Here is a 26,243-nt window from a genome sequence, read left to right on the forward strand (position 1 = left end):
GTCAAGAGGAAGTAATTCCACACTGGCCAGAAAATATTGGATCAGTTGATCCCCAGTCTTTCTTGACTATATTATCAATTGCTTTTCCATTAGCAATGAATAAAAACACCAAGATTCTGCTGACCGGCAAATGCTTAGTTTTTGTTTTTTTTTAATCTTGCACGCAGTCTAGTAAGTATTCTTGCAGAAACTGCAGATCCAAGCAGTAAAAGGGGGATTAAGAGGATGGTTGTGCGGCAGAGGTGGTGCTCCTACCTTGGAGCTAGATAAATTCGGGTTGGAATTCCCCCCCGCCCCAATAACAAGTGAAAAGGAGATAAAGGGTCGCTATACACGTTGCTGTTCGAGACGCTAAACCTGCAACGGTGGGCGTATGACTTCGGACTTTAAAGCAATACCAACAACTATCTCCTACCGTTTTATAATGAAGTGTTTCTTTCAACATAAGTTATTTGACTAGATCTTTGGATGACGAATTTTAATTGTTCCTCGAAACGCCACGATATAGATGTATCAGAAGAAAAGAAAAATATTGGGAATGCAGGAAATCTGAAGTAAAAAACATTGCTGGGGAAACTCAGCAAGGTTAACTTACGAGTTAACGTTCGGGTCCGATATGACTTCTTCGTATATCCCAATGTTTGCCACGAAGTGTTTTCAAGTTTAAATTAGGCCTCGGAAACGGAGGCTTAATTTTGTTGGTGAAATAGCATGATACTGGTGGAAGATGATTGAAAACATCATATGTGTGTGTACAAGACCACTAAAGTTAACCTGAACCCAACTTGACTGCAAAGTCAAATGCAGTTTCTCTCATAGCGAGCAAAGGTAAACGGGTTTGAATCATTCATAAAATTAGGTAGTGCTCGTGTATGGTGGTATTTCAGAAAAAAACATGCATACTTATCCTCCCCTTATTTTTTTAGTGGGATGTCGGCGTTTCCCACAATGCCACTATTGCTTGTCTACCCCTTGCACTGAATGATTTGACTTTGCTAGGGTAATTTCAGAGAACGGGTAACGTCACACAGCCCTAAAAAATGGCAAACGGGGTCGACCTTAATCATATCACAACATAAAGGCTGCAAACGGAATTTGATTTGTTCTTGCTTTTGGACAAGGCGGGACGGGGAAAGTTGATGCGGACGGGCTGGCGAGGGCGGGAGCAGAGCCGAATACAATTGACTCTGCTCCAGATCCTGATCAATACTCCAGTGCGGAGTTTGCAGGAAGTCCGCTCGTAAATGAAGGCGCGTTCCGGCTGACTCGATCAGTCAATCGATTTCGGTCTGTCTGTACGTGTGTATGTGAGAGAGACAGCCTTACGTGCCGGAGTTAGACCCGCCTTGTCTTCCCTCATAAGCATTTATTTTGTAAAAAAAGAACATTTGAGTTTTTATTTGTTTGATTCTATTGCCCCCCTCTTGCACAAGTCGAGAGGGAGGCTGCAGAAATAAACTGTTCTGGGGGTTAGTAGCCAGAGGGAAAATACATCGCTGTTCTTAATGAATATAATTATTTTAAAAATTGCGAATCCCCCCACCCCACCTCCCACATCCAGTAGCTCTCAAGGTGCAAATGCATAAATGGAGAGAGGGAATTATGAAGCGTATAGTTGCAGAGAGCGGTGGCAGTAATTTGGTGGTGAGTGGTGCGGTCTCGCCCACCCGGCCTGGGAGCTGCTGCCCGGGAGGGTGAGCACGGCGAGCGCGCCGTCTGCGCTGGGGCCTTCGCTCCTGTACCACTTTGCTCTTTCTGATTCTTCTCGTCGCCGTTATTGTGGTTCGGAGAGAGAGAAAGATGTCGGCTCCTGTCGGGCCTCGGGGCCCACGTCAGCCCGGTCCTCAGCCCCATCCATCTCCCCCGGCCCCAGCACCTCCTCCACCGGCCACCGACATGTCGGACATGCCGGACCTCAGCCACCTCACCGAGGAGGAGAGGAAGATCATCCTGGCCGTCATGGATAGACAACGCCAGGAGGAAGAGAAGGAACAGTCCATGCTCAGGTAAGGAAATGGAGAAAATAACAGTACAGATGATAATTGTGTAAATGTAGAGAGAGCGAATGTAACTAACATAAAATAAAGCATTCAATGCAATGAAGGGATATTTGGAAAATTTGTGACAAATTTCTACATGCATTTATAACATAACATTGCAATGATTTTATTTTATGTTTTAAAGTTATTAACATTTAGTCGAGGTTTGGATTTTCCATCCGCCATCTTCCAACTGCAGTTGCAGCCAATTCGAAGCTCTATTCTGACTTTGAAGTTGTAACGTTGTCTTTGTATTTTTTTTCCTTTAAAAATGTTTAATTCAAAGTTGAGCTGAATACGGTTTAAGGGCTCTCTGAGTTGGTCTGTTCTGTGCGTTTGTGTGGAAAATTGTGGTGGGTAGTGGAGGGATTATCAGAATGTAAATGTTTTCCCCTGCCATTTCTTTCTCTATCTCGCTCTACCTCCCACCTAACCCTGGCTCTGCAAACAACGCCGAGCTAAGTCTGGAAGGATCAGCGCCACCAGGGAGGGGTGCCCGGGGAAAGTTGCCAAACTGGCTGCATGCAGGCATCGGTCAACGAGAGGAGGGGGGGAGGTGGGGTGGGGGGGTGGTGGGGGGGTGGTGGTGGTGGTGGTGGGAAGGTTTCAGCACCACAGAAGCGGTGGACAGCGCCCAGTAACGCCAGAGCTCCATTTGAAGCTATCACTCCCAACCAAATCGGGACTTCGGCAGGCTAGAGCCACAGCCACAATCAGACTCCCTGGGCAGTTTCACAATAGCTACCACCCTAACCAGAGTCATGGCGAAAAACTGAGACTGGGAAACGATCAACTCTCTGTCCAGGGAGGGGGACGGGAGACGGGAGACGGGAGACAGAGAGAGAGAGGAATGGCGAACTAAAGCCAGCCATAGACCTTAGATAGGCAGAAGAACGAAAACGTAAGTTGTAAGTCTGTGGCGAAGCAGATGGTTTCAGAAGTTAATTACATATCAAATTAACTGTTTCTGTTCCCGATCATTTCATTCTTATTATAAAATGAACCAGAAAAATATCACGAAGCAGTCACCTGCAGCATCTGGAGCTGCTGGAAAGGTGTTGGTGTCATACCCTGCTGAAGTGTTGTGGTGGCTATGCATTTTTAAATTCATTCACTTATTCCAAAATGCTGTTGTCTCCCTACAAGTTATTCAGTATCTTAGCACGCTTACGTTTGCTCTGATAGTCATGTCATTATCTCTTCATTGTGATAACAGAGGTTTGCTTCCGAATGTAATGTTTTCTTTCAAAATTAAATTGATAGGCTGACTGTCATTTTTAATTATTTAGGTTGCAGATTCATAGATTACGAAAAGGAATATGAAGTAATAGTTACCTGATCGTGGATCTGCCTCCGTTCAGTTTCATGGATTTTTAATGGCGCAAATTGTTGTTTGATGTTCGTTTGTCTTATGATTTTTTTTTCATATGGATTGCAGGATGATACTGAAAGTTGTGCAACAAGTCTATCATATGTAAAGTTATGAAGTTATTTAACTTCCTGTGCCATGTAAGATTGGGTGACAGTTTTAAGGATTTGATAAAGTTTTAATTTGGGCAAGTAAATCTGCATATATGAAATAAATTCCATCTTAACATTAAGAAAACATATAAACCTAGGCATTTTGATGTTTTAGCAAAAGAATGTCAAATTGTCTGTCTTGGTTGTCTGAATGTGTGCCTGTAATCAGATTTTTGTATGTTATATCCAATCTGCAGACTTCACAGAGCAGAATAAGTATAGATGTGATATTTGACAAGTCATCAAGTAAGAAGAAAGCAATGTTAGATAATATATAGTTAATGCTGTCCTGAAAATGCATATTATTTAATATAGAATAAAGACATAAGAAGGTGTCTTAAAAAGTTGCAGTTTATTGTACTTTCATGTGTCAAAGTGGGGGGAAAAAAAGACAATTCCATCCAGGTCACTTTGTATGTGCTGATTTTTCATTGTGCTTAGATGGAACTTGTATGAAATCTATTGATGGAAACGTGGTCTGATGGAGTAGATACATAGATATAACAATACCAACTGATGCTGCAGAGGGGAATTTTTCAACATTGCATGTTTCCTGATTCTCCTTAAAAATGTTAATGCTTACATCTTAGTCAACAATGGAAGAAAGCATATTTTTGCCCAATGTTTGGCTATTAACTGTTGGATATCATAGACTGGTTGGCATGTGGGATCAACTTCATGAATAGCCTCTTTGTTATTTTCCAGAGTTGTTTGAACTGCTTGTAAGCCACAATACACGTTGTAAAAATGCATCAAAATAAATTCACACTTCGTTTTAATGCACCGTTACCAAGTGTGCATGCTGGTTTTGATATTTTAAGCACAGTCTTTCTTTTTGAGGGCATATGATTTGGAAGTGGCTTTCTGCAGCCTGCATCCTAATTACTAGTGTTTTGGAAAATCAAACTGGAGTTTAACATTAACATTAATGTCTTCTACCCAGACTGATGAGAATGAAAGCAACATGTGAAAGGATAACAATTATATTTATTTCTTTCTTTTGATGTTAAGATTTAAGCTTGTTCTAATCAGTATCATTTGCTAAAATGCATTGATACAAGATTAGGCTAAGAAGTGACAAAACATAATGTGAATGCTTTGATGTAGTTTGAACAGAAGCTAAAGACATTGTTAGACCTCACAGAATAACCCATTACTTTTTACATACAATTTTGCGTACTGCGTATTTCCAAGTAATCCATACTTGATAAGTTTGTGGTTATCTCCCAGTTGGGCAATTAATCCCTCTGCAGAATTTACTATAAATTTATGACAAGAAAGTAATCAGGTGCTATCGGCTATGGAACTTGCTGCTTTTGCAAAAAAGAAAGAAAATCACCCTGCAAGTTTCAATTTGTATATTAAAAAGAAGAAAAAAACTACATGAAGGTGACTTCAAGGCTGTAATTTCATCTCTGGGTTTAGATTGGTATTATAAACTGCTCATGTCTCTTTCTCATAGGTTATACTGTCACCTGAACCACTTGATGAGATTACTGCCTTGTAATTACTCTGGGTATCTGTTATTCTGTATACAGTTTTCTTCAATAATGTAACTTCCTTTGCCTGTGTAAAACATATTTTAATGGTCTTGATCCATTTTCTGATTCATGGAGAATTATAACTATCATATTTCACATATCCTGCTGTATCTAGTTACAGAATGACAATACCACAACAGCCCAACAACAGTGATAATGTAAAGAACTCTAAATGGTAGTGGAGAATTAAGATGACGGGCCCAATTTTTCAAAAGCTTTCTACATTATGTGAACAAAATGATCAGTCTTACTTTTTTTTTCTCTTTCCATTCGATCCATATTTTTCCCTTTACCGTTCCTTTTTTGAAGCTTGCCCTTATGTTGTCCAATTAGCCTTTTTTTCAAGTTTGGCAAATAACGGTGGAAACTTAGATCAAAGGGAAAAGGACAGCAAATCAGAAGTTCTAAAATATGTCATAAAATATAATTAAGATTTAAATTTATATTTCTGGTCAAAATGCTATATAAAGAAAGAAGTGAGAGTTACAAGGTCGTCTCTGACAGTTCAGTTGAACAATCATTTATATATGAATAATATTAGATCTTGTATCTTTGAGTTATTAAATGAACGGCAGAGATCTAACTCTATTCTCTCTTTATCACTGATTTGTAAATTAGCACCACTGCATCACTGGACCTGAAATGTTAACTCTGATTTCTCTCCAGAGATGCTGCCAGTCCTGCTGAGCTTTTCCAGCAATTTCTGCTTTTGTTATAGTTTTAGCCTTGCAGCTCAGTCAGGCTGTCCAATGATTAGCTGAGTCATGAGCCGAGGAAGTTGAAAAGTAATCAGAATATCCACTTCAGATTGTGACCCAACATCCTCTACAGGAAGTATACAGAATGAATATCTAATGAGGACACGATTGGAATATACTGTGTTTAGGCCCTATGTTAAAGTCAAATGTGTACATCAAAATATGTGGAGGAGGGTAGCTTGGAAGCTTCAAAAAAAAGTTTGAACAATGATCAGGGTCCTGAATGGTACAGTAAGTTAGATTTATATTTGGGCCCTGAATTGTATACCTCTGAGAAGGACAAACTTTACATATCAGCTGTCTGATAACTGTAAGCCTCTTAGGCACAAATTCAAAAACCAAACTTAAAATAATGACTGGGATTTTCTGCTCAAAAAATAATGATGAGGCTAACAGTGCTCACTATTGTGCATTTGCAAATCAGACAGTAATGCGTGCAAATGGATGGGAAAACCTATAAGTTGCTGTCCAAAGTGTCCGCTCCAAATAATTTCCCAAATGGTTTCCACTGTCTGCTCACCATTCAAATGTATTGTGGTGGATGAAACTTGTGTACTTCCTTATAGGCATGGTTTTGCTCATTCCTGTGTATTTAATACCAAACAAATTCATTTGCAGTAGAAATGAACTTTTAAGATAATTTCTTTTGGGTTTTAATTATTTTTGGAGAATATTTTTTAAGGCACAGATTTTAATCTTTATGGCTTCTTCAGTTTTCTCTCAATCCAGCTTGCCCAGCCCTCTCAATTTTTTTGTACACCTAATTTGATGTTTAGTTCACGATAAAACCTGCATTTCCTGGTTCAGACTCTGCACTGCTTATTAACAATTCTTCAATTTGTTTGAGGAATTAGTTGCCTACCTTGTTCACACAAGGCCCAGGGGACTTGTAGTGGGTGCTGAATTCTGGGTGATTGGGTTATGGAAACTTCAGTATATAAAGTGCAAAAAACACTTTGCGTGAGAGTAACAACACTCGGTCACTATTCAGCAAAATCTGGCCTGATTTAAAGCAGCCGCATGTTATGAAGGTTTATAATAATCATTATTATTTTGAGAACTTGAATCCTAACATGGAGGAAAAGTGGATTTTAGCTTTCTGTCTGTGGAGTTTAACATTTTAAAATGTTAAAGTCAATTTAAAATTGTGTTTAAAATATCACGTAATTTTAGCTAAATAACCAGCAAACCATCTGGAAAAGTAATTGTTAGATGTTTATTTGTTTACCTAGTTTTACAACCTCCGGAGAGATTGAGAAAGAAAGGGGCCAAGGCAATTTTATGGAGAGGTAAGAGGCTGATAACAGATATGCTACTATTAGTAGTTTCCAAGCAATCAGCCTGGGAACATGTCTTGAGATGTAAAATCAGTAAGGAAAAAAAGCTTTAGAAGCAGAAGATTGGGTATCAGAGAGGAAATGGCAACAGGAATGTCAATTCTTCCTCAAAGTGAGAGAGACTGTTTACTTCAGGGGGCAAAGTTTGGTGCTGGAACCACAGAAATGGCCATGCGTGGGTACAAGGTGAGGCTGATGTGGGGTCAGGTCGCACGACATACAAGGTTCAGGTAGGTGAGGCGGTCCTGAACAAACATGTGGACCACCTGAAAGTTGTTACCTTGCAAATGGGGCAGGACTAAAACATACCTGGCCCCTCAGAACAGCCAGAAGGCCTGTCAGTGGGTTCTCCCCCTCTGTCTAGTGTAGGGGAAACCTCGGAATCTGAGATGGATACAGCCTTCATACTGTTACTGCCAGAAGCAGAGGAGGAAACTCTCCTGAGATGCTCCGGATGTAAGAGACAAGCTAAGGCCTGCTACGTACCCACCCACATCTGAGTCCCTGTTAGATGAACTGGACCTGGGGATAAAATATCCCAGGAGAAACGACAAGAGAAAGACTGGACCTATATCCTTGGACGTGGGGGGGCGCTGGTGTGGATGGATCTTGTTGACTGAGATCCTTGATTAGGGTTATTAAGCTGGGCCAATCCGGGAGCCATGGCTGACAGATATACACAAGGGATTCAGGAGTCTTCAGGGCTTGACTCTGAGCTGGCTGGTCAGAGCCCTTGTTCTGTGCACATGCAAATCTAGGGTGACTTGGTGACAAGTTACTGGCCTCTGTGCACTTAATTCATGTAGTCTCAGGGTGGGAATAAAAATCAGCAGCCTCAGGAATACTTTGTTATAATTGGAACAAGTGAGGTCATTTATTACATTTTGTTGTACATAGAACAATATGGGACCATACGATGAAAATACAGTGAGCTGGAACACTTGCGCAGAGAGATTCCATTACTTGGTTCAAGCTGACAAAATTTTAGCAGGTTTAGTTTTCCCTGTGTTCAAGTATTATAGGGGAAAAATCTTTTAAGCTTCAGAGGAGAATCCAGGTTCCAAAACTTTTGAAGAAATAATAGGAACCCGAAAGAACCATTTTTCACCAAAGCCATTTGTAATTGCTGAGCGGTTCAGATTCCACAAACACAACAAGCATGATAGTAAGTCCTGATTCGGATAAAACTTAAAGAAGTTAGCAACATTTGCCAAATTGCAGACAACTTAAATAACATTCTCTCAGACAGACTAGTGAGGTGGTTTACATTGTAAATCAAGCAGAAGGTATTACTGACGAAAAGAACTTAGACTTAAAAGAAATAGCAATTGTGATGGATCTAACAGCCACAGAAGCTCAACAGCTAAATTCACGAATTAGCGTTCACAAAATGGCAGATGAGAGATGTGCACTAAAGCAGACTGAAAACTGCCATTAGTTGAGAAAAACAGGTCAGATAAATTGCTGGTGTAAAAACAAAAGTTTGCAGAAACGTGAACAACAGATGATAACAGTACTCAAAATGACGAGTAGGAAGACCATCTACATGGTACAAAAAGACCATGAGAAAAATCCAAACTCAGTCTGAGGAGAAGTTATTACTAGATATGCCAGCCATTACTGGAAACATCAACCAATACCGGGTCATTTCCTTACCGAATGGCAAAACAGTAAGAATAGAAGTGGATACCAGAACACTGGTTCCATTGATACCTGAAAGTGTGTATTGGAAGCAGCTGATTCACATTGTGCTATAACCTTCAGAATTGTACTAAGGATGTACACAGGCAAAGTAGTGCCTTTAAAGAGTTTTTAATGTTCAGTTAAACACTCAGTCTGAATATTTGTCTTTGCACATTATTAAAGGAAATTTTTCCGATCTTATTATGAAGAACATGTTGAGAAAATCAAATTTAACTGGTCTGATGTAAATCGCTTGTCAGTTTCTGAGTCTGATCTACCACAAGTTCTCAAGAAACATGCCATTGTGGAAAGATCTCGGTGAAATTGAAAACCAAAGATGAGAATTGAGCAAAATATTGCAAAGCCAGAAGAGTGACTTATGCAATCAGTCCCAAGGTTGATGTAGAATTCAAGAGGCTAGTCAAGAATGCACATCTTGAACTCGTACATATAAGTGATTGGATCACACCTATTGTACCAGTGATGATGAAAAATGGATTGCTTTGCATCTGTGGTGATTTTAAGGTACTGTATGCTGAATGCTGTATGCTATAATCCAGTACTGTATGCTGAACAGTATCCTTTGCCTTTTAATTGATGACCTATTTGCTTGGCTAGAAGTCAGCTTTTCAGTAGAGTTGACCTTAGTCTAGCCCATTTTCAGGCGAATGTAGATAGTGAGCCACAGAAATACTTGTGGCATATAAAGGACAATTCAAATACAAATACTTCCATTTTGAATCATGTTGAACCTGCATTGTTCCAGTGCGCCATGGATTAGATTTTAAGTGCATTGGAAGGAGTCCAGTGTTATCTAGATGATATTTTAAACATGGGCAGAAATGAAAAAAAGTATCTCCACACCTTAGATGCTACTTTGCAGAGACTTAAATTATAATCTGAGTGAGGAAGGACAAATGTAAACTTTAAAAAAAAAACAACTTCCATTGAACATTTAGGCCATGTCATTGATGTTAAGGGACTAAACAAATCACCTTCATGAGGCATAAACTATTGCCGAAGTAGCAGCACCAGCTGCCAGAAAAACATCATAATGGCAAAATGTGATCCTTGGAATCCAAGAAGTAAGATGTCCTGTTGCACTGATTTTATTCAGACTTGCCATGAAGAACACAAAAAAAGCCCTGATATTCCTGTTAACTTTTCTGTATTCTCTAAAAGATTCCTTGAAAGATGGAAGACTGTTTTTGAAAGAGAAGGCTAAATTTGAAAAACCGGCGAAGGGAGATAAGACTCATTATGACCAAGAAATGAAAATTACATGCCAGATCAAAGTAGCAAGTTGAAGGACCCCATTGTGCCAAAAAGGCCTCCCTCTTGGTTCTTGCTTTGCTTGGAACATTGACCAAAAATCAAAGCAGAGTGTACTGGTTAATCAATTAGTGATACAACAAAGAAGCTTGTTGAACTGTGGCATGCAACAGTGAAGAAGAAAAAAAGCCATTCATAAGCAAAGCTTATAAACTGATGGAGGACTATAAGGATATTGCTGACTATCATGCCAAAAGCAAGGTACAAAGTACAAAGACACCTGTCAAGAAGGAATCCTATTGTGATGATGGCAATGATAATGAAGATGATGATTAAATTGTACATTTTGACTCGGTTTAATTACTTACTGTGAAACTGAAAACATTTTAAACTCTGTTTACAACTGTTGCAACCTTTTTCAGTTTTGTAAATTGGTGTGTACATAGTACAAAGTAAAACGTAGCTTGAGTTTTAAACTGTACAGGCCTTTTTGTAATATTCACACTACAGCAAATATTTTAAGCAACATACAGAATATTGAGAGGCCTGGATGTAGAGAAGGTGTTTACACTAGGAAGAGAGATGAGGACCCGAGGGCACAGTCTCAGTGAAGAGACAATTCTTTTAGAACTGAGATACAGAGGAATTTCTCCAGCCAGAAGGTAGTGAATCTGTGGAACTCATTGCCACAGAGGGCTCTGTCCCATGGTAACAAAATAGCATTGCATTATTCTGTTGGCGAGAAAATGAAAGCAAAATAATACTATGGAGGTGTGACTTTCCCAGGGCAATACCAGTGTAGAAGGACAAGGGAAAAAAAATACATGGGAACACCACCTGAAAGTTCCCCCCCAAGTTAATTGTCATCCTGAATTGGAAGTACATCGTCTTGTTTGGTTTTGGTAGGTAGTATCCTATAATTCCCTCTCTCATGGATTTGTAAGTCTACAATTAAAGAAGCCAGCTAACCACCAATTTTTCTCGACAATTAGGGATGTGTAAAGAATGCTGGCTCAGTCAGCAATACCAACGTCCCCTGAAGGAATACAAGTAAACTAAATGTCCTCCATTATAATTTTGTGGCTCTCCAAAGTTAATAGGGAACTTTCCATGGAGCTGTGAATGCTGTGGTAATCCTTCAGCCAGGTATTACTTTATTCCTTCTGCAACATACCATTAATCATTTAGCTCATACAGAATAAGGTAAAGAGTAAAAAGATCAAGGTTAGAAGGAAAGGCACAAAAGATGAGGACAAATACGAATGAGAAAGAAAAAGATAGTGAAGCATTGCTTCTTATAGGAGTGCCACATGAATGAAAAGCTTGCAGCTAAGAACTTGATGGTAACAACTGTGATTAATCACTTTGCAGTCTATTTATAGGAGTTACGCATATCTTGTTAAAGAGAAAACACATATCTTTTGTTCTAAAGGAAGTCCATTGCATGGTCCTCTGGTTTTAGTAATGAATAAACTAGACCGTTGCTTTAAAACTGATCCATCCAAAGGGTCCAAAATAAGCTTACAGCATTAGCTCCAGTAGAACTAGTGAGCTTGTTTTTCCATTTCAGATCACTCCCCCAGTAATTTTCTTGAAGGAATACAATATATTAATATCAATGTAAGTGCCTTACCTATATTCACTACAAGTGCTGTAATTGAAGTATTTATGTCTGGAAAACAGTGGATTGCCGAGTGCTCTGCAAAGAAAACGATTTTCTGTGATTTAAAATTATGCTTCATTTAAGTTTTATTTTGTGTTAGTTCGTAACTAAAGTAAATTTAGTAAGGGATTTTAAAGTTTAAGATAAAATGAATGTATGTAAAACTTCTGCCACAAGAAATAATGCTGAACAGTATGTTCTTTTTACATTAATTTGGTTACACCATGAAGGCATGCAAATACCACACCTGTTAAACATGTTTTTAAATATCCTATTTTAACTTCTGCTACAAGTGCAGCTTTTTGTGGCCCCTTCCCTTCTCCAAGTAATGGTTGTAAATATTTCCTAATCAACTAGTTCAGAGATATTATTACACATCTCTGGAGAAGGTGGGATTTGAAATCTGTACTCTTCTTGCAGAGATAAGGCCATTGCCACTGCCACAGCCACAGCTCAGTAGGTAATAAGTGTATATCTAGTTAAGGAAAGAGGATCACACTCCAGGAAAGTTGTACTCATAAGATGACATTACCTTGCAGTAGTGGGAGTCTTCTGCATTGTTGAGAGTGTACTCCTTTGACTTAACATGTATTTGTTCAGGTGGGCATTAAAGATCCTGGACCAGAGCACCTGTTATCTTGTTCCAATCTCATAATTGTGATAATGATTCTTGTGATATAATTGTGACTTGGGTACCTGACAACTGGTAATGGGCAGAAAGGGTGAGACAAACATGGCACTAGCCATCTGACTGTCATCGAAGCTAGAAGGCCCAACTGGAAAACTTTGTTAATGTTTGAAGTTGACCCCTTTATGAAGGGGTCAGCACTATCCAGGTTGCACCTTTACACTGCCAGTTTGCTGGGGCTTCTGGCTTCAGGAGTGCCATCTGCATTACTGATATTCAATGACAGCTACCAGCCTCTCTCAAGCTCTTGGAGTTATTTAATGAGGTACCACTTACATTGTTGCTGTTATTGATCATTCCCAGCTGAGGATTCTTTCCAAATTTACTTGGAGGTGCTCCCTTTCTGGGCATAAAAGAATGGCATTACTTAGTGTCAGAAATTCAAGCATGCCTTCTTTTTTTTTCTAGGAAGAAGGAAGTGTACCTGCCCCTGAGTAGTGAGGCCTGAGGGCCCAGCATCAAGTCACTATGAACAGTCAATTAGCTGTGTTGGGTGTGTCACAGCATCCACATGCCAGCACAAGACTCCCAAAACAAGCTATTTACTCTGAACTTTGTCACAGAATATAGTTACCAGGAAGATAGAGGATATACTACAAAGACTTCCTCAAAATCTCCCTTTCAGAAAATATGTAACATTCCCATTGACTTGAGAACCTCTTTCCCAAGGCTGTCTAAACTGGAGAAGAAGCATCCATGGAGGCACCAACTATTTCAAATGTCTCTAATAGGCCAGTTGTTGGTCAAGTGTAACCAGCAGGAGTGTGTGAAAACCCCACCCTCCTCTTCAAAAAAACACCTGGTGTAGAGCTGGATGAACACAGCAGGCCAAGCAGCATCAGAGGAGCAGGAAAGCTGACGTTTTGCGCCTAGACCCTTCTTCAGAAATGGGGGAGGGGAAGGGGGTTCTGAAATAAATAGGGAGAGAGGGGGAGGCAGATAGAAGATAGGTGGAGAGGAGACAGACAGGTCAAAGAGGCGGGGATGGAACCAGTAAAGGTGAGTGTAGGTGGGGAGTTAGGGAGGAGATAGGTCAGTCCAGGGAGGACGGCCAGGTCAAGGGGGCGGGATGAGGTTAGTCGGTAGGAGATGGGGGTTGAGCTTGAGGTGGGAGGAAGGACAGGTTGGTGAACAAGCTGGGCTGGTTTTGGGATGCGGTAGGGGGAGGGGAGATTTTGAAGCTTGTGAAGTCCACATTGATACCATTGGGCTGCAAGGTTCCCAAGCGGACTATGAGGTGCTGTTCCTGCAACCTTTGGGTGGCATCGTTGTGGCACTGCAGGAGGCCCAGGATGGACATGTCGTCTGAGGAATGGGACGGGGAGTTGAAATGGTTTGCGACTGGGAGGTGCAGTTGTTTAGTGCGAACCGAAAGTAGGTGTTCCCCAAAGTGGTCCCCAAGCCTCCGCTTGGTTTCCCCGATGTAGAGGAGGCCCCAATGGGAACAGCGGATACAGTATACCACATTAGCAGATGTGCAGGTGAACATCTGCTTGATGTGGAAAGTCTTCTTGGGGCCTGGGATGGGGGTGAGGGGGGAGGTGTAGGGGCAGGTGTAGCACTTCCTGCAGTTGCAGGGAAAAGTGCTGGGTGTGGTGGGACTGGAGGGGAGTGTGGAGCAGACAAGAGTGTCCTGGAAAGAGTGGTCCCTCCGGAAAGCAGATAAGGATGGGGAGGGAAAAATGTCTTAGGTGGTGGGGTTGGATTGCAGATGGCGGAAGTGTCGGAGGATGATGCGTTGGATCCGGACGTTGGTAGGGTGGTACGCGAGGATGAGGGGGATTCTGTTTTGGTTGTTATTGCGGGGAGGGGGTGTGAGGGATGAGTTGCGGGAAATGCGGGAGACACGGTCGAGGGCGTTCTCAACCACTGGGGGTGGGGGGTGGAGCGGAAGTTGCGGTCCTTGAAAAACGAGGACATCTGAGATGTTCGGGAGTAGAATGCCTCATCCTGGGAGCAGATGCGGCGGAGGCGAAGGAATTGGGAATAGGGGATGGCATTTTTGCAGGAAGGTGGGTGAGAGGAGGTGCATTCTAGGTAGCTGTGGGAGTCGGTGGGCTTGAAATGGATATCGGTTTCTAGGTGGTTGCCAGAGATAGAGACAGAGAGGTCCAGGAAGGAGAGAGAGGTATCGGAGATGGTCCAGGTGAACTTAAGGTTGGGGTGGAAGGTGTTGGTGAAGTGGATGAACTGTTCGAGCTCCTCGTGGGAGCACGAGGCGGTGCCGATACAGTCATCAATGTAACGGAGGAAGCGGTGTGGTTTAGGGCCAGTGGCTTACCAGATTGAGTGTGGATCCAGCACTGGACTATTTTGTCAACTTGTGACCCATAAAATGGAGTGGAAGAAAGTCATCCTCTGTCTGAATGGACTGCATAAGAAGAAGGGGATCCACATAAACTACAGCACAACAGAAACAGAAATTGCTGGAGAAACTCATCTTCTGAAGTAGTGTCACTGGTCTCAATGCTTTTGTCCACAGATGCCACCAAACCTGCTGAGTTTCTAGCACAATTTCTGTTTTTGATTGTTTCAAATCTCTAGCATCCACAGTTCTTTGTTCAAGAGTCATACAGTATGGAAACAGGCTCTTTGGCCCAAACTGGTCCATGCTGACCATGGTGCCCACTCAGCTAGTTCCAATTGCCTGCATTTGGTCCATATCCCCTCTTAAACCCTTCCCATCCACGTATTTAACCAAATGTTTTTTAAATGTTGCTATTGTACCTGCCTCGACCACTTTCTCTGACAGCCCATTTCCATATGTACACCACTGTGTGCATGAAGAAGTTGCTTCTCAGATCCTCCTTAAATCTTTCCCCAGTCACCTTTTAAACCAATGCCCTCTAGTTTTCAATTCCCATCCCTGGAAAAAGACTATATGCATTCATTCTATCTATACCCCTCATAGTTCTATACATCCCAATAAGGTTACCCCTCATTCTTGCATGTTCTAAGGAATAAAGTCCTATCCTGGCTAACCTCTCCCTGTAACTCAGGCCTACTAGTCCTGACAACATCCTCGTAAATCATCTTTGCACACTTTCCAGTTTAACTATGTCTTTCCTATAACAGGGTGACCGAAACTGTACACAATACTCCAAGTGCAGCCTCACCAATGACTTACACAACTGTAACATAACACCCCAACTCCTATACTCAATGCCTCGACCGATGAAGGCCGGCATGCTCCACCACCCTGTCTACCTGTGATGTCACATTCAACGAACTATGTGCTTGTACCCCCGGGTCCCTCTGTTCTGCAACACTCCTCGGGACCTTACCATTTACTGTATAATCCTACCTTGGTTTGATTTTCCAAATTTGCAACACATCACATTTCTCTGTATTGAACTGCATTTGCCATTCCTCAGCCCGCTTCCCCATCTGATCAAGATCCCTCTAATTTTTGGTAACCTTCCTTGCTATCAATGATACCTCCTAATTTTGTATCGTCTACAAACTTACTAATCATGTTTTGTACATTCACATCCAGATCATTTATGTAAATAACAAATAACAAAGGTCCCAGCACCAACCCCTATGGCACCACTAGCCACAGGCCTCCAGTCTGAGAAACAACCTTCAACCACCACCCTCTGCTCCCTACCATCGAGCCAAGTTTGAATCCAATTAGCTAGCTTTCCCTGGATCCCATTTATTTTATTTAATTTATTTTAAGCTGCAGTAGAATTTGGTTATAATGAGTGATTTTGACAGCTCTCCAAATCATCACTGTAACTGAACATGTATCACATCAGATGATGGTACATGAGTAGCACTGGGAACAGGAATTTTTGGACTGAACTATTAGTACTGTTTTGTAAGGAGATGTTAAATAGTAACTTCCCAAATCCTTTTTGTGGAATTTAATTTTATAAGATAGACTTTTTTGCACATACACTAGGTGTACAGATAGCCACCAAAACTGTCGAGAGGAACACCTTAGCAACCTTTCAAATAAAAAAAAATTAGTAAATAGAAGCTGTACTGTTTAGTGTCCATACAAAAAAGGATGAAATGCATTTCTGTAGTCCTTTATAGCCAATAAAGTATGTGCTTTTTTTTTTAAAAAGTAATTTCACGACTGTAATACATACACCAGCTATGGTAGCACAGTAATACAAATTGTATTAGAACATAGAATGAATAAAGCACAGGAACAGGTTCGTTGGCCCATGTTTCTGTCAACCATTAAGCCTTCTAAACTAATCCCATCTGCCTGCACATGGTTTGCATCACCCTGTTTCCAGCATATTCATATGTCTGTACAAATACTTTTTAAACTTTGCTAATATATCTGCTTCTATCACCTCCCCTGGCACCGAGTTCTAGGCATCTGGCACCCTCACATTAAACCTATGCCCCCCAGTATTTGATATTTCCATCATGGGAAAAAGACTCTGACTATCCGCACTATCCGTGTCCATCATATTTTACATCCTTCTATCAGGTCACTTCTCAGCCACCAACACTCAAGTGAAAATAATCCAAGTACTCTTTCAACGTACTCATTCAAGAAATCCTCCTGGATGCACCTAACAAATTCTTCCCCATCTAAGTCCTTGACACCAAAGGAGTCCCAGTCAATGTTGGGAAGTTAAAATCATCCACTACAACAAACTAACACCTTCCACCCCAACCTTAAGTTTACCTGGACCATCTCTAACACCTCTCTCCCCTTCCTGGACCTCTCGGTCTCCATATCGGGCAGCCACCTAGAAACCGATATTCATTTCAAGCCCACCGACTCCCACAGCTACCTAGAATACTTCTCCTCCCACCCACCTTCCTGCAAAAATGCTATCCCCTATTCCCAATTCCTTCGCCTCCGCCGCATCTGCTCCCAGGATGAGGCATTCCACTCCCGTACATCTCAGTTGTCCTCGTTTTTCAAGGACTGTAACATCCCCCCCCTCAGTGGTCGAGAATGCCCTCAACCGTGTCTCCCACATCTCCTGCAACTCATCCCTCACACCCTGTCCACGCAATAAGAACCAAAAAAGAATCCCCCTTGTCCTCACGTACCACCCCACCAACCTCCGGATCCAACGCGTCATCCTCCAACACTTCCGCCATCTGCAATCCGACCCCACCACCAAAGACATCTTTCCCTCCCCACCCTTATCTGCTTTCCTGAGGGACCACTCTCTCCGTGACTCCCTTGTCCGCTCCACACTCCCCTCCAGCTCCACCACACCCGGCACTTTTCCCTGCAACCGCAGGAAGTGCTACACCTGCCCCCATACCTCCTCCCTCACCCCCATCCCAGGCCCCAAGAAGACTTTCCACATCAAGCAGATGTTCAACTGCACATCTGCTAATGTGGTATACTGCATCCGCTGTACCCGGTGTGGCTTCCTCTACATCGGGGAAACCAAGCGGAGGCTCGGGGACCGCTTTGCAGAACACCTACGCTCGGTTCGCAATAAACAACTGCACCTCCCAGTCGCGAACCATTTCAACTCCCCGTCCCATTCCTCAGACGACATGTCCATCCTGGGCCTCCTGCAGTGCCACAACAATGCCACCCAAAGGTTGCGGGAACAGCAACTCATATTCCGCTTGGGAACCCTGCAGCCCAATGGTATCAATGTGGATTTCACATGTTTCAAAATCTCCCCTCCCCCTACCGCATCCCAAAACCAGTCCAGCTCGTCCCTGCCTCCCTAACCTGTTCTTCCTCCCACCTATGCCCTCCTCCCACCTCAAGCCGCACCTCCATCTCCTACCGACTAACCTCATCCCACCCCCTTGACCTGTCCGTCCTCCCTGGACTGCCCAATCCCCTCCCTAACTCCCCACCTACACTCACCTTTACTGGCCCCATCCCCGCCTCTTCAACCTGTTTGTTTCCTCTCCACCTATCCTCTCCTCTATCCATCTTCTATCCACCTCCCACTCTCTCCCTATTTATTTCAGAACCCCCTTCCCCTCCCCCTTTTCTGATGAAGGGTCTAGGCCCGAAACGTCAGCCTCTCTGCTCCTATGATGCTGCTTGGCCTGCTGTGTTCATCCAGCCCTGCACCTTGTTGTCTCGGATTCACCAGCATCTGCAGTTCCAACTATCTCACTACAACAAACCTGTTGTTTTTACATCTCTCCCTGATCATCTTGCATATCTTTTCTTCGATCTTCCACTGGCTATTGGGAAACCTGGACTATAACCCCATCATAGTGATTGCACCTTTGTTATTTTTTAAATTCTACCCATACGGCCTTGCCGAAAGAACCCCAAGATTGTCTGCTCTCAATACAGCTGTGACATTATTCTTTAATCAATAATACATCTCCTGTGCGCTTTTTACATTCCCCTCCATCTCGCCTGAAACATCTGAACCTTCGAACACTGAGCTGCTGTCCTGACCTTCTTTAAATCAAGTTTCTGTAATGGCTACCACAGTCCCATTTACTAATTCAGGCATCTAACCTCCTCCTCTGCTTTATCTGTTACATTATTTGCATTGAATTAAATACACTTCAGACTGCTAGTTCTGTTGAGTCATTAACATGACCCTGCCTGTTCTTCCTAATAGACTTAATGTTGACCTTCTCCTCAATCACTCTACATGCTGACCTGATGCTCCATTTCTTAATCCCCTGCCACACCTCCTCCAGTGTATTCTCCCTCAAAAAATGTAAACATGTACCCTCAGAAAGAATCATTAGATTATGCCAGGACTGGAAACCTTGGTTGAATTCCCCTGCTGTGTGGATGTGAATTTAACTGCTACTTTTGGGTGAATCAATACGTATCAGAGGTTGAACCAGTGACATCCTGATTCCTTCTGGATTGGGAGACTGCACACGATTTCCACCTGAGCATTTTCAGGTGTTTTGTGCAGATAGTTCTATTTCAGTTTCAGTAGTACATCAGACAACTAAATATTAGGACTCAGCCAGATCGACAACTAACTCTATTCTGAGCCTTGTCACATATTATACAACGTTTGCAACATTAACAATGAGGAACCGGAATACTTCCCAACACACATAATCAATCAATGATGATATCAGTATTCAGTGGAATTGTGGCTAGGGGATTACTTCAAAACAGTCTGAAGCACTCGCATTTAAATTTTTAAACAAAAATGCTGGCACTTCACGCACTGCTCGTATGTAAGTTTTTTTTGAATTTAAATTTTAAGTCCTGTTTTACGAAGAGTGGCTCTGGGAAAATATGATATGTAAGCAGATAGTTCAGAAATTCATCATTATAATTATAGTATGATGGGCTAATACATACTATGTTAACAAAAACTTTCTGTAATACCTATAATATTGTTTAAATAAAAAATATTAGCAACATATCTCATGAAAGCCATAAAGTTGGAGCAGTGCTTTTTATTTCACTTTGAAATGGCAAAAACTGGTGTGTGTGTGTGTGTGTGTGTGTGTGTGTCAGTGTCACCTTTTTTAATAGTCTGAATGGCTCGCATTTTGCTTACTCTTTTATTGCTAACTATTTGCTGGCTCAGAGCCACATACCTGGTGAGGTGCCAGCTGGCAAGAGAAGAAAGCCTTTTGAAAACTTAAAGATTGTCTTTTGAAAATAAGAGACTAGGAAAAATGCTAAATAGACTGCCAAATCATTATCACAAAGTCAAAATGTACAGCCATATCTTTTGAACTGATAATCAAAGTTTGGACCTATTTAAAAAGGGTTGCCAATTTGCTTTATCTGTGAAAGTCCTTTGCCCTAACAAAACTGGAATCAATGGGTATCAGGCGGCAAACTCTCTGGTGGTTGGGGTCATACCTGACACGTAGGAAGATGGTCGTGATTGTTGGAGGTCAATCATCTTAGCTGCAGGATATCTCTGCAGGAGTTCCTTGGTAGTGTCCTTGGCCCATCCATCTTCAGCTGCTTTATCGATGACCTCCAATCCATTGTAAGGTCAGAAGTGGGGATGTTCACCAATGTTCAGCACCATTCGTGACTCAAAATCATACAATCCCTACAGTGTGGAAACAGGCCCTTCAGCCCAACAAGTTCACACCGACCCACAGAGCATCCCACCCAGACCTATCCCCTTACAACCCACCTAATCTACACATCTCTGAACACTATGGGCAATTTAGCATAGCCAATTCACCTAGCTTGCACATCTTTGGACTGTGGGAGGAAACTGGAGCACCTGGAGGAAACCCACGCAGACACTGGGAGAATGTGCAAACTCCACACAGACGGTCACCCGAGGGTGGAATTGAACCCAGGTCCCTGGCGCTGTGAGGCCGTAGTGCTAACCACTGAGTCACCATGCCGACTCCTCTGGTACTGAAGCAGTCCATGTTCAAATGCAACAAGATCTGTATAATATCCAGGCTTGGGCTGACAAGCGGCAAGTAATATTCATGCAACACAAATGCCAGGCTATGACCATCTCCAATAAGAGACAATCTAACCACCACCCCTTGGTATTCAACAATATCACCATCACTGAATTCCCCACTATCAACATCTTGGGGGTTACTATTGACCAGAAACGCAACTGGATTCACCACATTGGCTACAAGAGCAGGTCATAAGCTAGGAATACTGCGGTGAGTAACTTGCCTCCTGACTTCTCAAAACCTGTTCACCATCTACAAGGCACAAGTCAGGAGTGTGATGGAACACTTCCTACTTGCCTAGATGAGTGCAGCCCACTTGATTGGCACTACATCCACAAGCATCTACTCCCTTCACTACTGATGCTCAGGAGCAGCAGTGTGTACTATCTACAGGATGCACTGCAGAAATTCACCAAAGATCCTCAGACAGCACCTTCCAAACCCAAGACCACTTCCATTTAGAAGGACAAGGGCAGCAGATATATAGGAACAGCACCACCTCCAAGCCACTCGCCACCCTGACTTGGAAATATATCACTGTTTCTTCACTGTCGCTGGGTCAAAATCCTGGAATTCCTCCCTAATGGCATTGCGAGTCAATTCAGCAGGTGGACTGGAGCGGTTCAAGAAGGCAGTTCACCACCACCTTCTCAAGGGCAACTAGGGATTGGCAATAAATGCTGGCCAGCCAGCAACACCCATGTTCCACAAATGAATTAGAAAAAATTGACCGCTTGTCAAAGAAACAGTTAAGAATATATAAATGCCCCAGCACCAGAAAATACCGGAGTCACTTGCCTTTTATTAGACATAGGTATGAACACGCTTTCCTCTCACCAAGTCCCAGTCATGCAAAGATTTATCCCTCCCAACCTCTGCCATCTTTATTTTTTTCAACTCCACAACCTTCTGAGATCTCTCCACTCATCCAGTTTTAGACCCTTGTGCAACACTGACTTTGATCATTCCACCCTGGAGGTAATACATTTAGCTGTTCAGCCCTTAGCCTGTGGCTGCCCCTCCTCAAACCTTTCAATTCCTCGCTCTTTTGAGCTTGTCATTTTAAAGCTAGCTTTTTCTCATCAAACTTTTGGTCACCTGTTGTAATATGTCCTTCTGTAGCTCTGTATCAAGTATTGTTTGATAATGATCAAAAGATGACTTTCTGCCCTCGTAAAGACAATTCATAAATGCAAATTGTTTTAACTTCAGTTAGACTTTGCAGACTTGTTGTGTAGGTATGAGCTTCTTTAACAGCAGTATCAGACACTCTGCTTACCAAGACACAGCATTCCTACTCTAATAAAGCTGTGCATCCTCTAAGTTAACCAAGAGCAAGATCACTACACATGCAGTAACCGAATAAAAATAGTATTCATGTGCACATTTTGCAGTACTTCATATTTATGATTTCATATCTCCTGTACTGTCCCTCACCTGATATCAGGTTTGTAATTGCAGTCTGTTTACATGTGCATGTTTTTGACTGAAATTTTGTATGTGTAAGATCGGAAAAAGTTAGAACAATTGGCAGGAAAATTACAAACCAAAGGCAAGGAAACAAACTGACAACAAGAGACGTTACTAGACATATGTAGAAGCCACAAATTGGTAATGCCAAATGAGGAAAGTCTACCAAAGCAGAGATTGATTTAACAGGCTACTTCCAAAAACATTGCAAGGTTGGATTCTGTGCTCACCTGGAATCTTCCAAATGGGGTTAATTTATGACGTACTAATTTAAACGATTTGGAATAAAATCTTTATACTTATTCATAAATTTGCACTTTGAGGTGTTGAAATTCGACAAAGTGTTTTGGAGAGGCTTACTTATGTTTTACAAGCCTGGCAGACTTTGTAGCAATTTGTTGGAGCCTTGTTGTGGTTTGCTGTTCCGGGAACGCATTCGTTCTTCTCTTTAACAACTGTCTCCACCAGAATGCCTCTTTTAATTTTGGCTCAGGAAGAGCACTTCAGGGTCATTCCCTGAATCCAGCAAACGTTTACTGATGGTGCTTTGTAAATATCAGCTCCTTCCAAATTTGGTGGAAATGCCGTGAAACCTTCCTCTGTAGCTAACCCTCCAAAGTAAAATATGAAGTGTGGGAGAAATTACTGCGTACTCGTGATCTTCTGCTGTAACCTCAGCAGGGTGGAAACCTTAAAGAAATATAGATGCACAATATAAAGCATCCTGTCATCCTGTGCATCACAACGTGGTATGGCAATTGCTCTTCCCAAGACTGCAAGAAACTACAGAGAGTAATGAACACAGCCCAGTCCATTACACAAACCAGCCTTCAATCCATCGACTCCATCTATACTTCTTGCTGCCTCAGGAAAGCAGCCAACATAATCAAAGACTCCTTCCGCCTCGATTGTTCTCTCTTCCACCCTCTTCCCTTGGAGAGAAGGTATAAAATATTGAATACACATACAAATGGATTCAAGAACAGCTTCTTCCTCATTGTTTATTAGACTTTTTTTTGAACGGACCTCTCGAATGCGAATGCTAATGTTAATGTTGATCTCTCTTTCTCTCTCTGCAGCTGTAACACTGTTTTCTGTACACTGATGAACTTTGTATGGTACGAACTGCCAGTACAGCACAGAAAACAACTCTTTTCACTATATCTCAATACATATGACAACAATAAAGCAAAGCAAATCAAATCAAATGACTATTTGTACTGCTTCTGTCCTGCTGAAGTCCTGTTTGGAGACCGTAGAAGTCTTTGTGGAAGTTTCTGGAACTTTTTCTAATGTGATTTTCCTGGCTAAAGAAATAAGTTTAGAGCATTAGATTCAAAGATTATTTCTAGCATAGTATATGCTTGTACAGTAAATTTTAGTAAATACAGTAAACAGATTATTTTTGAAAGCTGACAAAGTTCGTGGATTTAGTACTCACCTTTTTTACCTCTGGAAATTGTGTTCAATTCCAATCCAGATCGATGGGAGGAATGTTTCATATCTTAGCTCTACAGGTCTTCTGCAAAATTAGTTTGGGCAGTTTCACTTCAAGCAGACATTTTAAGCCTCCATTATTAGTCCGTTCCTATTTTGACACCAATTGGCAATCTCATAGGGAACATAGGCTTTCTACTATGAAAACTGGGGAACAAAGTTGTACTGCTGTTGCGTTACGGACAGTTTTGAGGTTGGAACTGAAAGGTGGAGATGGTGCACAGTCGAGTGATCTTTGCTTACACATTTAGCTGTGATATTCTTGAACTGGATACTAAAAATAAGTTCTGTATTCCTAACAGCATATAAAATACACAATGTTCACTTATTGAATAAATCTAATTGGAAATTCACATCACTTGTCTATTCCCATGTCTGCCAATCCCTGAACTGCATAAATTTCGATTCATTGTGAGTAAAACGGTGATGGTATAGTGGTAATGTTCATAGATTAATAGTCTAGTAGCTACCATACTTCATACTTCTGCAGATGTGAATTCAATTCACCACATCTATTAATAAAATCAATTGCTCAAATCTATAATTGAAAACTAGTCTACAATTGAAAACATAGTGACTATGAAACTATCATCAATTCTTGTAAAAGCTAAGCAGTTCACTAATGCGTTTTAGAAAAGGAAATCTATCCTTGCTTGGTCTGACACTATTTTGTGATTCCAGACCTTCAGAGAAGTGATTGCCTTTTGATGTGCTAAGCCATTTTTCAGAGCAGCTACTCCAGTCCAATTAGAGTTAGGTACCAAAAGTTGGTTTTATCAGTGCTACCCATGACTCCTAAAGAATTTACAAAGAAAGGAGATCTACTGGTAGTACATTTCATTGAATTCCTACAGTGTGGAAACAGGCCATTTTAGCCCAACACGTCCACACCAACTCTGAGGAGCATCCTACCCAGACTCTCCCCCTCCCCACTCTTTCCCTGCAACCTAACCTACACATCCCCGGACACAATGGGGAATTTAGCATGGCTAATCCACCTAGCCTGCACGTCTTTGGACTGTGGGAGAAAACTGAAGCACCCGGAGGAAACCCATCCAGACATGGGGAGAATGTGCGGAGTTTGCACACAGTCGCACGAGGTTGGAATTGAACCCGGGTCCCTAGCGCTGTGAGGCAGCAGTGCTAACCACTGAGTCAACGTTTGGCACACTTTTGGTGTTCAAGTTTGATGTAATAGCAGACAAATATTTCCTTCAGCATCACATTTGGACTTGACAAGGTTTGAATGGAACTCATCAGAAACCAAAGGCAAATCAAGTGTGAGGAGAGTAGCTTGAAAGTTCCGAAGAGGAATTTTTGCAAAAATTTAAAAAAAAATCAAACTGGAGTGGTCAGCAAATTCCATCAATAAAATGAAGTGAATGAATTGGATTACACTCCAGTTTTCCTAAATGCTTTCATTTGGGATGAATTTCAAATGTGCAAAAAAAAAAGTTTTTGACACATTTCCATAACAAATTTCTACAATATTATTAAACTAGCTGCTATCATTGCTATTTATATATTTGTGTACTTTCATACATGCTTGAATTTGAGGACTGTCCATTACTTAGAACTGTAGGAATATTGGCTCAATTCCAAATTGAGTTGCCTTTCAAATTTATTTTATATTGTTTTATACCTGGACTCATTGCACATGTATAATTACAAATATTTTACATATGATTAATTGTGTTGTCATTTCCATGCCCCATTTTAAGTTTGCCTTTGAGTCCTTTGTATTGTATTGTTTTAATTTTGAATAAGCTTGGAGCTTGACACTTTGTATTGTGTGATTAGGAAAGTGCAGCTACTAATTATGTCATGTGCATATATAAATCTGACACAACTTTATTGTGAGGATACTTTGATTTATAAGGGTAATTTTTGCTTGCATCCCACTCTGTAAATATAGAAATACTGTGTGCTAGGCCAATTCTTTTTGACAATGTGCTACCCAAGTGTCAAAGTAACTAACTCTTTTTGAGCACTTCTCATGTGTTTTTCTCAGACGACCTTTTGGTTTTCAAGAGCTTCTTTATCATTCTCAGTAAGTCCATATTTAGGTCATGCACTCATGTAACAATGCTTTTGTATTTGTGTTGATTTATGGTGTATTTGGACCTACACAGAGGCAGAATTAGAAGAATCCTTCAATATTCTTGATAATTCTCAGAAAACATAAAGCCACACCACACAAGAAACCCTTTAAATATAGCGATGTCTAGGAAATTAAATTGACACAAGTAACATAGGTAACTTAAGACAAGTGCTTTGAACTGACACAAAGTGGACTGGTGAAGTTACTGCTAAGTGGCTGCTTGTTTGTCTCCTACGCCTCAAGTGTTTGTGAGATGCTTTTGAAATGTTATAGTATTTGAATGTAATTTTATGAAATAAAGCTATTCAGTCCTAAAATTGACTGTTTTATTAAGATAGC

The 26,243-nt window shown here is 41.5% G+C and overlaps 1 protein-coding gene and 1 pseudogene across 3 annotated transcripts in view; both read left to right on the top strand.

Moving 5' to 3' along the window:
• The first annotated feature begins 1,304 nt into the window (after window positions 1-1,304).
• Window positions 1,305-26,243, top strand: part of LOC109916756 (regulating synaptic membrane exocytosis protein 2-like) — a 913,938-nt gene continuing 888,999 nt past the window's right edge. For all 3 annotated transcript variants that reach the window (XM_048595802.1, XM_048595803.1, XM_048595804.1), the window contains exon 1: window positions 1,305-2,006. In XM_048595802.1, coding sequence (XP_048451759.1) covers window positions 1,801-2,006 — 206 coding nt within the window. In that variant the 5' untranslated portion in view covers window positions 1,305-1,800. The remainder of the gene's footprint in view (window positions 2,007-26,243) is intronic.
• LOC109923357 lies at window positions 9,934-10,487 on the top strand (annotated as a pseudogene).

This window comes from Rhincodon typus, chromosome 4 (genome assembly GCF_021869965.1).
Source record: "Rhincodon typus isolate 14 chromosome 4, sRhiTyp1.1, whole genome shotgun sequence".
NCBI classification, from domain to species: Eukaryota; Metazoa; Chordata; class Chondrichthyes; order Orectolobiformes; family Rhincodontidae; genus Rhincodon; species Rhincodon typus.